The 18512-nt window shown below is 38.0% G+C and overlaps 4 protein-coding genes across 9 annotated transcripts; 3 read left to right on the forward strand and 1 right to left on the reverse strand.

Moving 5' to 3' along the window:
• Positions 1-1382: 1382 nt before the first annotated feature.
• LOC103982376 (AT-hook motif nuclear-localized protein 9-like) lies at positions 1383-9116 on the reverse strand. The gene is made up of 7 exons (XM_018824675.2): positions 8956-9116; positions 8295-8713; positions 6237-6304; positions 3932-3997; positions 3758-3856; positions 1978-2139; positions 1383-1772 (listed from the first exon to the last, which is right to left on the reverse strand). The coding sequence occupies exons 2-7, from the start codon at positions 8686-8688 to the stop codon at positions 1548-1550; spliced, it is 1014 nt and encodes a 337-aa protein (XP_018680220.2). The 5' UTR covers positions 8689-8713; positions 8956-9116; the 3' UTR covers positions 1383-1547.
• A 739-nt stretch (positions 9117-9855) lies between these two features.
• LOC135635514 (uncharacterized) lies at positions 9856-11022 on the forward strand. Its single transcript, XM_065146623.1, has one exon. The coding sequence runs from the start codon at positions 10149-10151 to the stop codon at positions 10860-10862; it is 714 nt and encodes a 237-aa protein (XP_065002695.1). The 5' UTR covers positions 9856-10148; the 3' UTR covers positions 10863-11022.
• Positions 11023-12304: 1282 nt separating this feature from the next.
• On the forward strand, positions 12305-12946 carry LOC135636475 (uncharacterized protein At1g08160-like). Its single transcript, XM_065148163.1, has one exon. It carries the CDS (start codon positions 12305-12307, stop codon positions 12944-12946), a length of 642 nt encoding a protein of 213 aa, XP_065004235.1.
• Positions 12947-13464: 518 nt separating this feature from the next.
• Positions 13465-18423, forward strand: LOC103982374 (vacuolar protein sorting-associated protein 24 homolog 1). Of its 6 annotated transcripts, none has more exons than XR_010496086.1 (8): positions 13465-13747; positions 13818-13896; positions 14653-14755; positions 16199-16320; positions 17404-17595; positions 17672-17737; positions 18076-18168; positions 18273-18423. XR_010496086.1 is itself a non-coding variant. In XM_065149071.1 (7 exons), exons 1-7 carry the CDS (start codon positions 13638-13640, stop codon positions 18091-18093), a joined length of 690 nt encoding a protein of 229 aa, XP_065005143.1. In that variant the 5' UTR covers positions 13465-13637; the 3' UTR covers positions 18094-18423. The 6 variants fall into 6 exon arrangements, 4 of the variants coding, with proteins under 4 accessions (XP_065005143.1, XP_065005146.1, XP_065005145.1 ...); XR_010496087.1 differs by having other exon boundaries at positions 17682-17737; XM_065149071.1 differs by having other exon boundaries at positions 18076-18423.
• Positions 18424-18512: the final 89 nt, after the last annotated feature.

Consider the following 18512-nt stretch of genomic DNA (forward strand, 5'->3'; position numbering starts at 1 on the left):
TTATAAATATGAAGTTATTAAAATTAAAAATTTTAAATTAATATGCTTTATGATGATATATTTTAGGGGGATATCATAGAGTTGTTTTTGTTTATATTAATTATGATTTCGGTAGGGTTTGGTGTATGAAGTTCGATACAGTTCTCAGATCATTAGAGAGATTATAAAATATGAGAGGGAGGGTTATAAAATATGTTTTATTAATTATGATTTCGGTAGGGTTTGATGTATGAAGTTTGATACAGTTCTCAGATCATTAAAGAGATTATAAAATATGAGAGGGAGGGTTATAAAATCCGTCAGGGAGTGTGAGAGGTGGTCGGGTCGTGAGATAAAAGGGGGGATGATGAGGTATTGTAAAATACAAAAGGGAGTGAGAGATATGATCGTTAGAACGTTATTAGAGCATTGATGAAGTATTAAGAGTTGTGGGGCTAGTGCAAGGAGAAATAAAATATATATAAATTTAATATTAATAAAAATATAATTTTATTTTTAAAAGATTAATAATAAAAAAATAATATATTTGTTAATAATAAATAAAAAGTTTGAATAATAAGATTTTTTTATTTTTACAGTGGTGATTTACCTTCTTCTATATTAAAATTTATTTTTTTTTGCATTTTATTAGATGTTATCGTCTGATAATATCTTTTAAGAGTCCAAAAAAGTTTTTATCATAATTTTATGTTTTTAAGTATTTTGTCTCAGATTTTTATTTTTAATATTTCTATTAAAAGGTAGGTGACAAATTATCGTGTGATAATTTGTCAAAGTTAATTTTTTTTTAAAAAGATGGCTGTTTCTTTATTAATTAACTGACATCGGGACAATCTTTTTCGTCAAACAATGTTTTTTAATCGATCATCTTATCTCATGTTATAATTAAATCTTTTAAGTATTTTATTATTATTATTATTGAATCATTTTTTTTCTTTGTTCTTAATTTTTTTTTTTACTCTCCTATTATTTGTCTCTCTTCTCTAATTCTTTCTCTGTATTATTTTCACCCATGAGTCTATCCCGACTTAGACTCCTCTTTATCTATCTCTTACGGATTACAAAAACTTAATAAAACATGATTCAAAACTTAAAAAATAAAAAGGATCCTAATAAATTATTAAAATTAGTTTTTAAAACAAAAATAATTATTTTTTATTAAATAATTGACATCGAGACAATCCTTTTCGTCAATCAATTTTTTTTAATCGATCATCTTATCTCATGTTATAATTAAATCTCTTAATTATTTTTTATCATTTTTTTCTTAAATTTTCTTTTACTCTCCTATTATTTCTCTCTCTCTCTCCTCTCCTTTTATTTCGAGGTGATAACAGAGGAGAATAAAGAAAAAAAACTTCTTAACTTATAATCCCGTTAAATATCTGAATTTTTAATTTTTTTTCTTTATAGAAAAATAAACTCAAGGTACTCGACTCTTCCAACTATTGTACGAACTCAAGGGCTCACTGGAACCGTGCTAGTTACGTAAGGTCTGAGACTCGCTAAAAAGGACCAACACAATCTACGCGTTATCAACAAAAGTGCTACCCATGGGTTAAGTCGATGTTAAGATGAGCACCCGTGTCCAGTTGCCTCGAACTTGACCATCCTCCTACTTGAGATGGGGAAAGGTTTTGAGTCGGAAGCGACGATGGCATCCTCTGCTGACCATCCTCGTTCCAATGTTCGGATTCAGCACCCGATTCATGTCTGGCTATGCCTTTGTTCTTTGCGTTCGATCCCGGGTGAACAAAACTCCCCACAACCACCTAGACAAGAATGACTAGAAGAATATTAACACGTTGGAGCAAGAGGCAAATGCAGAAACAAAGTTGGTACGAGGAAATCAAGTTTTCCTGTCCCTTTGAGAAACAAATCAGACGAAGGTCTGAAGATAAGCATCGATCTAAAAAATAATATCATCACGACTGCATGTCGTAAGGACAATGCGTCTATAAGGAACGAAGCGGTCACCTGTACAGGATCCGAAGCTAATAGCGGTCCAGCAACGCTGCCGCCAATTACCCGGCCATCGAGACCAAACAGAGAGATGTTAAGCCACCCACTTCGACCTTGTGATCCACCGGTATCAGAGACCATGTATGAGCCCGATAAACAAAGTATTTCATAGTGACCCTGTATAAGTTGAAGAAGATGAACAGCGTTTGGTTTAGAAACTTCTCAGACCAATATGACACATAAACTTGATGAGCGCAAGGCAACACATAAAAGAAAATATATATATATATATATACACAGCAAATTGCATTCGTATTATTAAGCAGTCAGGAGAAAGAACTCTTAATTGGATGACACACCACGGCTGCAAAAATTAGTACTTTCAAATTTTAATCCATCTTAACTATACTCTTTTGGCTATCAAAATCTAAATTCCTAACATCTCAATTATAAAGATACTGTGTACAAGTAAACCACTCTTTGTAACCAATTCCTTAGGCTGGACTATAGACAAAATATCACCTTATTAACTAGAGATCAGAGGAAAGGATAAACAATTTTTTCCATTGTTGAGGTGTGGACAGATCCCAAATTAATGTATGGACATAATTGACCCAAATTTAAGGATCCAGTTCAATGATGCATTCACCTGTTCCCAACTAATCTCTGATGAGTCCCGTTACTCATTAGACATATTAAGTCAAATCCTTGATCAGAAGTGAAAATGATACTAGGTGATTCCAATGAGTTCTTGGCAACTTTTCATCGATGCTATCAAATTCTAATGCATCCAACTGATCTAAGCTGAGCCAACTAAACCTAATGATGGAAATCCATTCTGATATTTCAGAACTTACCTTGGCAAAATTTTGCTTCTACCTGTGTCCTTTTCAATGGAAAGCATCATTGCGAATTATTTTCCTTTCATGAACTTCATTCCTACTAAATACTATTTTAGAGGTCATCATATTACCAGAATATAACAAAAGAAGTTTGAGGCATAATAACAATGATCAAACAAAACAAAAACACTCTTCTAATTGTGAATTCCCTGAGGACCTATGACACTTATGTCATTTCTTCTTTGATTTTATTTAACACATTTATCCATCAAGCATTTCACTCAGTTTTATCTTTCCAATACCAGAATACAATTCATCTAGCAATCTGGATGACAATTTATTACAAGAGGGCTCCAAACCATGTGTCTGCCAAACAAGCATCTAAAATATTTTCTATCAATGTAACTACTAACCTCCTAAATAAATCACGCTTAACTTGCTCAACATCCACATTTTCCATAGCCTGCATTTTTTTTCCTTCATTTGTGAGTCGTTCTCCATATCTAGGATTTATTTCCCAGACCATAACATCTCACTCTAAAAGGCATGCAGTCAAAGACTTACCAGCTTCCATAACCTGAGAGCCAATTTTAGCCTTAGATCAACATAGGAATAGGAATCATCAGTCTATCGAACTGTATTGTATACGTTAATCTTTCTCACTTGCCCATAAAATGAACTTATCCTTAAGGTTATTGCTGGTTTATAGTCTTGCCTAAAACAGAAAAAAAATAAAGTTCCCACTATTGCTCATCCATGATTGATAACCAATGCACACTCGAGCCACAGTAACTTTTCTGTAACATAAAATGAGAAAACAGAAATGCAACATTATCAATGCCCAGATGATCTGATATATCAGGCCTTGCAGTGCTTACAAAGATATTAAAGGAAAATTTAATCATGGAGCAGCCAGTATGCTGACTAAAGAATCAAAATAAAAATTTTATAACCTTGTAAGTGATAGTGTCCCCGGAAGTTGCATAATGACAAAGGGTCGCAGTGGAAACTACACCACTAGCTGAAAGGATACAAATAGCCCTTGGTCCCTGCTGTGAAAATGACATAATCTTTGTTGCAATATCCTGCCAAACAGTGAAGAGTATACAAATCACTAAGGCATGTACCTCCTGCTCAAAACCCTCTTTGGTAGGAATCCAGCCAAGACTAGCTTCAGAGGATGATGATATAAGCTAGACCCATGCCATTATTACATGAGGAAGAAAAAACAGTTGCAAAATGGATCATATTTCTTGTACAAGCATAGCAGAGTTACAAAAACGTTTGTTATGGATGAAAGAAAGACTACATCAGGATGGGAATAGTGGTATTGCATCGCAGTAAGCTTCTGTAAATGCAAAATGTTGTATGTATGATCAAAGGCACATAATACATGATGCTACTGAAACCAGCAGCTGCAGTATGGCTATTTACTCATTTGCCTGAGATAACCATGATGATGATGATCAATATTGCCACATTCTGAATCACAACATTTGATGTCCATGTGAACTAGAGCAATTCAATTTATTCTTTTTGACTTCTACTGTGAAGATATTATTCACTGTTCTCCTGATAATAAATTAGGACCTTACAGCTTGTCATTGTTCTTTCTTTAGAACATAAAAAATAGAATGCATAACATAAATATCGACCCGTATAGACCCGGTATAGGCGGTATATCAATCCGATAGGGGACCGATACGCAAACCACCCTCTACCGGGTGGTACCATAACCTGATCATGTATCGAGCGATACAAGGCCTGTACCGAGCGGTAACAGTCGAAATTCAACCATTGCCGACCTGTACTGATTGGTAACAATCGGATTTCGACCGTTACTGATCAAGGGTTGAGATCACCCTATTTCAAACGGTCAAATTGACCATTTGAACCATATAAACCCTTTCCTCCCATCTTTCAACTCATATCACTCTCAATCTCCTCAACTCTCTAAAACTTATTCTCACTCACATTTCTCTCATTTTCATATTTTCACTTTCCTAAATACAACAAAGTTACGATTTGTGGATTAGATCAAATTTGAAAGAATTAAAAGGAAGATTCCCTAAGATTAGAACGTGACGGAAAGAGCCAGACAACATCGAGTCAGACTACTCGAGGAACTAGAGACACCCAAGTTGAAAATAAAGTTTTGGGTGACCCGACCATCATAGTCGTCCGTCCAACGTACAAAGGCAAAGGCAAAGGCAAAGGCAAAGGGAAAGGCAGTAGCATCAGTTGTAACGTTGGAAAGAATTGAGTCGGGTGATGAAACACTTTCTCAATTGCATTCAACAACCCGCTCAGTCCACAAACATGGAAACGACGTGGACAGCAATGCCTCACAATTTGAGGGTGTTGCATGGACTAAGGAGCAATATTTTACATACTACCACCTATTCAAATCATAGAACTCGATGAATTAATGGTTAAATTTATACACAAAAGGGGAAGGGGAAGGGGAAGGAGAAGGCAATGGATGCTTTTGAACAGATGCAACAGAACCTACATGACATAGACACAGTGCAAAGCTCATCGTATTCACGGTCGTCGTATCATTGAAAATCTTATGGCCAAAAATAGTGCGATGATAGTTGGTTATACTTCTCCGAGCAGCAGTACGGTGATCAATCTTATGATATAAAACAATAGATCAATGGCGAAAGTAGAAGTTCTGACATTCTCCATGCTTCACACTAATACATGCCTTACCTCAAAAGCCGCCTCAAGTACATGTGATTCACGATGATTAGACTACGACCATCGCTACAATGATGCAGCAATAGCATATAGTGTATCAGTATACTATGTCGTGGGATAAATTTCAGGATTAGGTCCGATAAACATATCCAATTGATATACAGATATATAGGATCGAGGATCTTGAACCACCGCCCATTGAATCCTATCATTCTTTTTGGTAGTGGAACCAAGTATATTCATTATTGATTACTTGATTCATTGAATCTTAAAGTTTAAGTTGTTTAAAAAAAATCTAACAATTCAAATCATTTCTTTGTAGATAATTCAATATTAACGGAAGGACGATCCGAAATGTATCACAAAGCTACTTCTCAAAGTCCGAAAAAAATATGTGTCACTATTCTTTCCAAATTTAGATTATTTTCGCTAAAATTATACTAAATTTATATTTATTTTCAACTTAAAAACCCTAATCTATTAAAAAAAATTGAGCTATTTTTGATTTTTTTGGGCATATATGTACCATATCGACCATTGGTTGGTACACCGATACGGACCATTAAGGTGAACCTTAATGGAAACAATAAAAAAGTTACAACAATCAACTATCTTTAATCTACAAAGAGAACAATTAGGTATCTCACAAAAATGTAAAGAAACTAGCAAGTTATTTCAAACTAGTAGTTACAAAGCACTAAAAGAAGAAATAGAGGATGCAAATCATACCTCTCCTATGGCAATTGTTATCACATGTGGAATAAGATCTGATCCAGCTGAACCAGAAAACCATTCCCCTTTGCAAAAAAGTAATCAAATTGGAAATCAGACTTGGACATAACAGTCAAAATCATTCATTATTCAAATAAGTAAATAAAAATCATGAGTAACATAGAAATTAATCATAAACAAAGCATAAAAGAAATTAGCTATATGAATTCAAAAGAACAGGTAAGAATATTTTTCATGTACAAGCCAATTATATTCCATTTCATGGACAAAAAAGGTAGACACAACTCGAATCGTGGGACAATATAAATGCACAAGCTCTATATGGTGTTGTCACCGGTTTGATATAAAATCACAGAGTTTTACAAGGAACCAAGCTAAGAAAATAAATTTCTTCCCTGATCAATGATTTGGTACATTGTGATTTACCAAAAGTTCATATCTGCACCTCACTCAATGCAAGGTTTCTCCATTGACCATGGAAAGCCCATCATCGAGGTGAGGAAGCCATAGCACCAAACAATCTAAAAAACACAATGTATTTCAACTTTGTCCAAGAATGGCCTATAAGTTATGAATTTTGCACGATCAGGATCTTGAAAATCAATTCTTAAGCATGTCTACAGGTTCCCACACAAACTTCATCAGTCCTGACAGAAGACAGGACATTCCTAGCACTTGGACCACAATACATCCGAAGTTTGTGATCTTTTGAAGTTTAGCTAATAAACATTATGTTGGAGGTAATGGTAATAACAATACAAGGGTGCCAAATCCCACTATTGACAGTAAACCAGCATAAAGAACTGAAAAGATGCTAATACAGCAGACATGTCACTGGGAAGCAACTTCCAACAGGAAAGTGAAAAAACATGAACTGGGCCTCCAACTTTTAAATGCTTGCTCGAATATCAACCCGTAAAATAACATATATCTAAACTGGTATGTGGGTGAAAGCCAACAACCGTAGTTCACATTTGTTAATGCAAAGTATGAACACAATTCCTTGATAGATCATTTAGGATATTACTATTTGTAACCCCTTTTTACTATTTACAATACATTTTAATTTTTTTTTTTATTTCTAAACTATATTTTTGCAAATGGATGTAAATATCCTCTTCTTCTCCTTCTTCCTCCTCCTCCTCCTCCTCCACCTCCTCTTCTTCTTCCCCACCTCTTATTCTTCCTTCTCCTCCTCCTCATTCTCCTCCCCTTCTTCCTCTCCATGGATAACAGCGTCGAGAGGGCCACGAGTGGGGCTAGACAGTGTCAAGCGGCGACGGCGATGGCAACGAGCAGCGTCAGTAGTGACAGCATCAACGTCAACGGCAAGGATGAAATAAGAGGTTGTAGAGAAGAAAAAAAGATAAAATCAGTAATACTAGATTGTAAATAGTAAATTAATATATATATATATATTTTTTAAAGGATTGTCAATAGTAAGGGGGTCATGAATAGTTAAAAGGGACGTGTGAATAGTGAATAAGCTTCACAATTTAAGAATATATTCTGAAACCAAAAACCCATAGCAGAGGCAGTTCTCTGTTGAATGTCAAGAATCATAAAAGGCAGGTAGTACCTCAATGTAAAGCTAAAGTTACATAGTAAAAGTTGATTCATCAGCATTACATTTAAAATAATATAATGATTAAAAAAAACAAACACTGGCATCAGAAACTAATCCCGTCTTTTTCAAGGAACCATTTTAAAATTTAATGGAAAATATTGTACTATATATACCAAAAATTGGGAACAAATAACCTACAAGGTACCTATATTTCACCATGTGGCTCATATAGAGTGCCATACAAATTGCACAAATTCCAGAAAAGACAATTAAACAACAACAGTATCCAGAACAAAGAATTGTTTGATAAAATCTGCATTATATTCCTATCGTCTTGCTAACTCACTTTTGTCTCTTCATCACCATTCTTCTATGGTGTTGGCATCAGAATAATAAGACTAATGATTTAATTGTGGTCATGATATCAATTCTTTCATTGCTAAAGAATAGCTTTTCCCCGTTGTCAAAGGTGTAACGTTTTAACTCACCATGTGAAGCCAGCTTCTGTTTCCTCCCGGTTCCCGGCGGACGCCCTCTGCGCCTCTTAGGAGTAGCAACATCTGGGCCGCCAGACATCAGAGCAGGACCGGTAGAAGATGTAGGCGAGAAAGCCAATGCCACCGCCCCGGCCGCATCCGGACCGTACTTTCTCGGCCTCCCCCTCCTTCTTTTCACCAGCTCCCCCCGGCTCACTCCACCACCATGAGATGACAGGACTCCCGACAGTGGTTCCACTTGAAACTCAGACGATCTGATGCCGGAGGAAGGCCCGGCCAAATTCAACCGGTTGTCAGGTGGTGCAGCCACTTGCGACCCGAGTTGCGCACCGGCGTCTTGGTCGGCGATTTCCCGACGCATGAAGTATGCGGCCGGATCCGCCATCACCACAACCCTCCTCCTATAAACCCTAGAAACAGCAAATCCGTCAGGATCCAAAATTTTGTTTAGAAGAAAGACTAGAATCCGAGAACAAAGTTCCTCCACATTTGTCCATAATGGCCTAATTCGCTACTAAAGAACAACATGAATTCTCATCCTTCTTTCGAACGTAACCAAGAACAGGACAACGGAACAGGAAACCTATGCGCCAAAAGAGATGCAACTATTGAAGCCAAGAACAGGTTGGGAAGAAAAATATAGAAAACACACCTTTCAGCCCTTTCCCTCGCCTCCTCTATCTGTAGAACGAAGAGACGGCCCCCTTGTTTCTTCGCTCCTTCACTCTCTCCGAGGACAAGAACGAAGAAGAGAGAGGCAATGGGCAGGCGAAACAGAAGAAGGGAGACGGCACACGGAGTCGAAACAGTGTTAGAAACAATATTATCGAGGAAAATAAATCATGATAAGGTTATTCTGATTGTTTTGATATTTCAATAATATATTATTAAAATTTTAAATTATAAAATTTATATATTGTAATTATTATGAAATTATTTATATAAATATTTTATTGATTGAAAAAGTATATAATTATCATATTTTATAATCTCTTTTTTATATATAAATTTATGTTAATTAATTTTTTCCCAAAGAACGAAAGCATTTGTTCTCTCTTTAGCGAAGATTATTTAATGTATACCACAACGATATATTGACGATAGATCGAATGATAACAAATATTAGTTTTTTCCTATTATGTATTTTTCATGAAACAAATTTGAGATAAATATATTCATCAATCAATCTATAGCATATATGTAAAGTATATATCTTTGATATCATTAAAAGAAATTGTTATTGAGGTTAAGCTACCCTTTTCATCACTAATTGAGATTCCGTTAGTAGAGGATGTTGAATTATGGACTCTTGGAATAAAAAGACGGAGATTAAAAACACGTATCAGATTTGATAAGCACGTTTCATAAGACCAAAATCATCCGGATAATTACTCACGAGCTCTCATGCTCGAGTCGATGAAGATGACAAGAAATGAGGCTCTCCTACTGAGAGCAAAGCGCCGATAAAATGAAAAAAGAAATACTTGATATTTTGTAGGAAAATGGTTCGACTATATTGATGCATAACTATTTAAAACGAGTTTAATTATATCCGTATATTTGGCGGCTACAGTCAACGAAACGTGCTTGGTCGAGGATATACCACGCAGTCCTGTGGATTCCACAACGCAAGTCCCCACGATTCCACGACGCAGCCGGCAGACCTAATTCTCCGTCACCACATCTTCCTCCATCTGCTCGCCGTTTCATTCCGATCACCTAAGAGAGCTTCCTTTTCCCTTGCTTCCTACGATTTGCCCTATCACCGATCCGCTTTCTGTGCGAACCTTACCATCAAAATCCGATTTTTCGATCAGCAAGGAGCTATCCGACAGAGGGCGCACGATGTCCGGCGGCGGCGACATCCGCCTCCCGAAGGAGGACAACGACCACCCCCACTCCCCCCGCCGCCGCCGGTTCCTCTCCTTCCGCCACGTCAACGCGCTGGCCGTCGTCGCCGTCCTCGCCGCTAGCGGCATGGTCCCAGCCACCGACCTCACTTTCGTCCTCTTCTCCTTCGTCTACCTCCTCCTCCTCTCAGCCACCGCCTTCCCGCCTCTCGGCCCCCCGGGCGCGGCTGCCGACCCGCCCGTCTTCGGCGCCCGCAACCGCCTTCTCGCCGCCTACGTCTCCGTCGGCGCCGTCGTCGGCCTCCTCCTTCCCGTGGCCTACATCCTGGACGGCGTCCTCGCGGGGGACAAGGAGGGCATCAGGGCTGCCGCCCCGCACGTGTTCCTCCTCGCCGCCCAGGTCTTCCTCGAGGGCGTCACCTTCTCGGGCCGCTTCTCGCTGCCGATGCGCGCCTTCGTGCCCATCTTCTACAACACCAAGCGGCTATTCACCATCGTCGATTGGCTGGCGAGCGAGGTCGGGAAGGCGGAGGGCAAGCACGGGGCAGGGCGGCGGCTCCTCGCGGGGCGCGCGCTCGCCGTGGCCAATTTGGCCTTTTGGGCCTTCAATCTCTTTGGGTTTCTGCTTCCGGTTTACCTTCCCAGGGCCCTCAAGGGATACTACGGTGGGAATGGTAGCAACAATAACAACACTAAGGTCAAGGATTAGACAAAAGATAATGATAAATATGACTAAGCATTCTTAATGGACGCTATTAATATGAACTTGAGTTGCTTTTGTTTACTCAGGCAAGCAACTGCATTTAATCTTTTCCCCTTTATGCTGTCTTTCTAAAGTTTGTAATAAATGAATGGTTAGAATTGTATTACTTGTTCTTGTCTCTCTTTATATATATATATATATATATATATATATATATATATATATATATATATATATATATATATATATATATATATATATATATATATTTCTAATTTCATCTTAATTTAAAAGAAATTATAGAATATTTTTTTAAATAATCACTTTTTGCTCTCCATCCTATCCTTGGTCATTTTTTGCTCTCCAACCTATCGATTGCCCTCTCTTTACTATACTGGTCACCCTCTCTGTTGGACTCATCTAGTGATGAAGGTACAACGGTATTCATTTGACCCATGGTGAAAGTATAATCTTATGACCCCTTCACAATCACTGACGAAGGATGGGCGTGAGGGCGAGCTGCCCCCTCACCTTCGTCACCTGCGGTTGATAATGAAGGGATATAAGGAGGCTATATGGTTCCTTTATAGTCAACAACGAAGGTGTGGTTGTAGGTCCTTGCATAAGAGTCGTAGACGGTAACGATGAGCCATCATGTGAGATTTATAAGTGGAGAGGGCAACCAAGAATATAGGCGATGGTAGCCCTCCCTTGTACAAAGGTTGTCAGCGACAACAACGGGATTGACGGAGAGTCTAAAAAAATTAAATTTTAAATTAATTAGGATTAAATTATTTTTTTTTCACATGGTCAAACGTATTCTATAAAAAATTTTTAAACTTGAGATGCTATCCTAAACATTTTTAAACTTATATATTTTTTTCCGAAATTTTACTCTATATATAATTGATTTATTAAACTATGTATACAATTAGATAGAGTTATATTATTGTGTGTCCCATCAATCCAACTCATGAAAGAATGTCTTGGGACGCAAGAGAAGAGGACAAGAAGGAATCGTTAGAAACTTGGGACAATGGAGTCTCGGACAAATAATCAGGCAAAGGTTGAGTTACTGATAGTGAGAGAAATGTTAATGTGATATTTGCAATGAAATTGTCTTATCATTTCCCCTATTGTATCTCCATCATCAAATATCCAAATTAACATGGACAAATAGCAAGAAAATGTATCATAAGATCAGCACATCACATATTTTGATCAAGAGAAATGAGGTGCAGTATGCACTTCTCTACCACTGCTAACACAGTCTTGTTCTTGGAGTGTGCATCAAGGATTTTAAGGACAACCATTCAAAGCCAAAGCAAACAAGCGAGCCGCTATCATCACCCATTTATGAAGCTTTTAAATCAATGCCGTTCTCAGACAGCTTGTGATCACCACTCACGCAGCCCTCCACCCTGACCCCCGACAACGCCCTCACCACCATGACCCCCGACAACGCGGCGGCGGCGCTCACCACGGCGGCGGCCCCCTCCAGCCAGCCGGCCACCCCACCCTCGCGGCAAGGAAACATGCGGCGCATCGCCATCACCGCCGTAGGCCTCATCGTGCTCGTCGGCCTCGTCGTCCTCGTCTTCTGGCTCGCCCTCCGCCCCATGCCGCTCGAGTACACCATCGACGACGCCCACATCCGCGGCTTCAACATCACGGCCCACGCGCTCAACGGCGTCTTCGACCTCAGGCTCCGGTCCTACAACCACAACACCAGGTTCTCGGTGTACTACGACGCCATGGAGGTTACGGTGTGGTACGGCGAGCAGACGGTGGCCATCTCCAAGGTCGCCCCGTTCTATCAGCCCCGTCATTACGTGCAGACGATCACCGTGAGCGCAACGGCACAGTCGACGCCGCTGCTACGCCCGGTGGAGAAGAACCTGAGGCACAACGAGTCGGCCGGGGTGGTGGAGCTGGAGGTGAGGGCGAGGGCGAGGATTAGGTTTGCGGTGGGGGTGGTGAAGAAGCACTATAAGCTGAAGGCCTACTGCGCGCCGGTGGTCATGCATTGCTCTCCTTCGTCGCACTTCGACAGGGTTTACTGTACGAGTGCCACTCTTAGGAGCGTTTGACCTGCATGAGACTTTTAGCTGTCTATTTGCGTGTATTGGGATAGTTTACTTGTTACTCGAAGCTAATTTTCTTATTGTAATCATTTTCGTTTAATCAATCACGGATATTGCAGTTTTTGTTCTTTATTTTTGCTATTCAAACACTAATCAATCAATTTCATAAAATCACTAAATCTGGAAGAATAACATTTAAGTTGGAGAAAACCACGGGAGATTCAATGATGTGGGTCCCTTTGATTGCCGCGGTGTCGGGAGAGGCGACGTGTCGGTGACAGACAGGTTGACAAATTAGTTATAGAAAAATCGAGTTTAGTAGTTGACTTGTCATAGATGACGTGGCAACCGGGGTTCAGGCGAGAATGTTACTGATAGGCTAGTAGAGGAATACTGATTCAACCTGCTTCGTGATTGGTGGATTCCATCGGATTCACCCAAAATAGGCAGGTAAACAAGGGGTAGCTTTACGGTTTAATTATTTGGATATCATAGAAAGGTTTTCTTTTCCCCCTTTTTTTTCTCCTTTTTTTTATTGCTTTTTCTTGCGCCTGGAGAACCAATCGGGAGGCTGACAAAGAAGACCTAGAAACGGAACAGAACCGATTCGATCTCAGCCTGAATCGATCGCTCTTCTCCGGAGTTGGGAGTGAGAAAAGATCAACGAGAGGAGGAGGAGGAGCGGCAGGGGAAGGAGATGGAGACGGTGAAGAATCTGCTGCGGCCGAAGCCCAATCCCCAACAGCAGCTCCGCGAATGGCAGCGCCGGCTCCGCCAAGAGTGCCGCAACATCGAGCGCCAGATCCGAGGAACGTACATCCCCCTTGTTCTCTTGATCAATTAGTTTCGATTTATTAAAAGAGTTGATTGGTCTTGCAGATGTGCAGAGGGAGGAGAAGAACGTGCAGAAGGCGATAAAGGATGCCGCGAAAAGGAACGACATGGCTTCAGCAAAGGTCGGATCAACTCCGATCTCTTCCTCCTCCTCCTCTATCCTGATGCAGTTTCTTGGATTCGTTTGATGAATTGGTTACTAACTTATAGCGAGAGTTTTTAGAAGCTATGATCGTTGTTTCGATCGTTCGATCTAACTATGCTGATCATATTTATTATCTCCTCTCGAGAAATATGTCATATATCTCTTTGTATACTCGTTCTCAGTTTTGCGTGCGTCAGTTCTGCGGAGATTTCCGCATTATTGGTGGGAAGAATATGCACAAATTGAACTTTTTCATAATTTCTTGAGAAAGTAATTGATTGGGAACTTGAACTTACTAATTCTGTTGTGCTTTGGTTGTAATTATCATAAGTTATTTTGTCATGATTAGCAGGCGACTCAAATATTTTATCTATGTTTTCCTAACATAGTATGCTCTGATACAATCAATTAAAGGGTCAGCCATCGGATATTAGTTAAGAATATGCTAAGAGAACAAACTAGGAGTTTCTCATAAATACCAGGCTGTGATATAGAGTAAAGATCCAAGTTTCTTATAATAAGACCACTATCTGCAAAGAAGACTTGCATACTAAGATAGTTCAATAATATATATGAATATATCTATATATATATATATGTACATGTATATATATGTATATATATATATATATATATATATATATATATATATATATATATATATATATATATATAATTTTTTTGGAAGCTGAGTTATTTTGACACTGTTGATTACCATTTCCTTGTGATGCAGTCTCTTGCTAAAGAAATTGTGAGATCAAGGCGAGCTGTGAACCGTCTTTATGAAAATAAGGCACAATTGAATTCGGTCTCTATGCACCTTGGTGAACTTGTTGGTATGGACTACAGAGAACAGTAACCTCTTGATGCATTTTTGGATGAGAAATTTCATTTGAAATGCATAAGCAATATACTAATATTAAGCATGGCTTGCTTTGCTTTGTAGCTTCCTTCCTAACCACAAAATAGATATGGTTCTTATATTCAATGACATTTCTTATATGAAACATGTATAGGGACTTATGATCACAGTGAAGTCTGATGGATAAGAGTTCGATCATGAAACTTTGTTTGATACCCTACAGCCATAGAAAGAGACTCATTCCATCAGATCATCAGAACTAAGGCTGGGAAAAAACTTGTCCTATTACTTGCCTGTTTCCACTTTAGAATTTAATGAGTTAATGATATGGCACAATACTGTGGGGCCTAGCTTCTGTATTAACCACAAATTACAGTAGTTCTGTCTGTATTTGTGTAGCTTCTTTCTATTGCAGCGGTGGAATATAAATGTTTGGGTTCATATAATATTGTTAATTCTCATAGCACCCTTCTAGCATTTGTAAAAGTTTCCTATATTCTTTGAAGACATGTTTAACTTTGGCCCCACAAATGGTATATAAATTAATGAATTAAATGCTTTATTAACATATAATGTAAATGTACTTGAACTTATTATTGCCATTTTCGATCTCTTTGGCTTAATATAATTTAAATTTTTTGTTGCATAAATTGATTTTTACATGCATCTTTTGGGAAGATTATTTCATCCATTATGCTTATCTTCATGTATTCAAGTTTACTGTATAAAATCCGGAGGCCTACAAGACCAGTTTGAGGTATGTAGGTTATTATACTATCTCAGCAAAAGAATTTGCATACAGCTCCCACTCATACAGTCGACTAGATGAGATTGGACCATTGATGATTGTTTATTGCATCCAAAGGCACTTTTCCTGTCTTATTGTCATTTGGTCAAAGCATCCATTGAGCAGTTTTAACATATTATGAACAGAAAGTATAATAAACATACAAAGATAACTTCTAGGAGTATGATAATGATCTAGTATGCAAAGTTTTTCTCTCCCTGGATAATTCAATTCCCAGGAAATGACCTCTTTTCCATTCTTTATTTTTATAATCAAATGATAGGAAAAGAGTCTAAATAGAAATGTTAGGGAATAATATTCTTTATTCAAGAATATTCTCACGTGATGTTGCTTATCTAATAAAATCAACTTGAGGAAATATTATTGCACTGTGCAATAAAATGGTAAATAGAAGGGAACAAGTTTACTACTTGTAGGTTGATTGGCACTAGAGTAGACATATAAAAATGCATTAGCATGCATTGCCTTCTTGTTTGGGATTCTATTGGACTTTCCTAGACCTTTTGTTTGTTAGGCACCTAGATGATGTACTTGTTTTTCTAGATATGAAGATTGTAAGAAATTGTTCCACATCAAAATGAAATTGTCTGTTGTTGGTTCTATTTTCAGCAACGGCTAGGACAGTCGGCCATCTATCGAAGAGTGCTGAGGTTATGAAACTTGTTAATAATCTTATGAAAGCTCCTGAGGTGGCTGCTACAATGCAAGAATTTAGCAAAGAAATGACTAAGGTATTCATTTTGATGATGTTCTTGTTCCTTTCCTAACTAAATTAAGAAATGCAATAGTCCAAATTAAACAACGTGCATGATATAGTGTAAAGGTTTGGATATTTTGTACTTGAAATAAGTTGCTCTTTATTATTACTAACTGTTATGTAGTTGAGTTTGCGGCATTGAATATTTATTGTATATTGATTACTGCTTGTCACTAGAGAGCCTTTATCTTTACATTGTTATTTCATTTCTGATTTTTTTTTGCATTTGTTGAAGGATCTTGTCTGCACCTGCATTGAACATAGTTCACTTTGTTGCTTTCTTACTGCATCATCAATATATTTCTGGTAATCTTTGATATATTGGATTTTGTGCTCTTATTTTTTTTTTTTACTTTTTTGTTTAAATTTAACATATCCATTTGTGTAGAATAATATAGAAAGTCTCATTGAGATGGAACCTGAGCAATCATGATTACTCGCCATTATGAGAAATGTTACTTCTTTACATTTGAAGAGAAATCTTTACAGTGATCACAATTATAATGAAACTAAATTTGATACTTAATAATTTTCCATCTAATGAAGCTTTCTCATGTTTGGTTCTGGAGAGACGATGCCTGCCTTTACATATCCTAAAATTATGCTTGGTAGTGCAACGGAAAATTTTTTCTCCTTCTCCAAGAAGTATCTATTAGACTAATGGTAATGTTGTATATAGCGCAATGAAATGCAGAATTGCATCAGTACTGAAATAAACTACATTAGGGTTGGTCGCATTCCTTGATATTAGGGCACTTGGTTGGCAGATGATCGTAGAGATTTCTGATGTCATGCAACTCTGTTTTATATCTTAAAGCCATATCATTTACCTTAGTACAATTGTAAAGATAGTTATGCTGACCACACCAGATATGCTTCTTAATAAGTTTCATATGTTGGCTTTGGAACTAATATACGAATTGCATGGCATCAATAAGTTGCTGATGATTTTTACTTGTTCATGTGTAGCCTAACATTCTGCTCTTTAGTAGTAATTGGTGCACTGCAGATGTTGTCTATCTGCTTCATTCTCATTCTACATGTTTTTTGTGTTTAGGCTGGGGTGATGGAGGAAATGGTGAACGATGCTGTTGATACAGCTTTGGACTCCGAGGACATAGAGGAGGAAATAGAAGAGGAAGTGGACAAAGTGCTTGCTGCAATAGCAGGTGAAACTGTGTCACAGCTACCAGATGCTGTTAGGAAGGAAAAGATGAAGCAACCTTCAGTGAGCACAGCTGTTGAAGAGGTATGTATGCATGGACCAAGCAGTTTCTTAGTGACATTCACAAGAGCTGAAACTATTGTGCCGCTAATATTTTCAGCGTGAAGCAGTTGCCGAGGGTGCAGAGGATGAAGACCTAGATGAGATAAGGGAACGACTTGCTAGGGTGAGGTCATAGTTGGCTCGATCTGCTTGCTTAATACGAAAGAACCAATTATTAATCATCATAGTATGCCTGAGGCATTAAGATGTGACAAATGTAGTAACCTATGCACGATGAATATGTTGTCACACATCCCATAAGTAGTGCTTCTCTCGTGGGATTCACTTTGATTCTCTACTAATTCTTGATAGCCAAATTTGTATGGCAAACATGGAGTTCATCCATAACCAGTGTTTATTCACCATCCATTAAGAATATGTAACGTTGTTAAGGGACATAGATGAAGAATATTTACTACTTCGTTTGCAGTTAACTAATAATATTTTCTGCTACTTGTAAAGTATCAATCTGGTGCGTAATTTTGGCTGCATGAAGCAATGGATATGTTAAGGAATTAAAGCTTAAGCTGCTTTCCTCATCTACAGATTTCCCAGGTAAATTATTCGATGATCATTTACTATAAGTCAATAGCGTAAATATAGTGTTTCTCATGTTGATGTTCCTATTGTTCTTTGACACAAATGGCACTGCTACCAAGCGAGACAATATCTCCTTAGAGAGAAACGTTCGCAATCCATTATGATCAGAACCTGGAGCCAGCGATGCAGTTTGTAAACCAGGCAAGTAGTAGATGATGCGTTATTATCACTGTTATATTAAGATGCATATTAATTAAGCTATTTGATTTCTTTGCTTCGCATTTGATGGTTAAATGTATACATACTGTAATTTGCATCTTTTAGATCAAGGTAGTAATAAACTGGTGCAATAGGAAAAT

The sequence above is a fragment of the Musa acuminata genome, chromosome BXJ3-4, assembly GCF_036884655.1.
Source record: "Musa acuminata AAA Group cultivar baxijiao chromosome BXJ3-4, Cavendish_Baxijiao_AAA, whole genome shotgun sequence".
Taxonomy (NCBI): domain Eukaryota; kingdom Viridiplantae; phylum Streptophyta; class Magnoliopsida; order Zingiberales; family Musaceae; genus Musa; species Musa acuminata.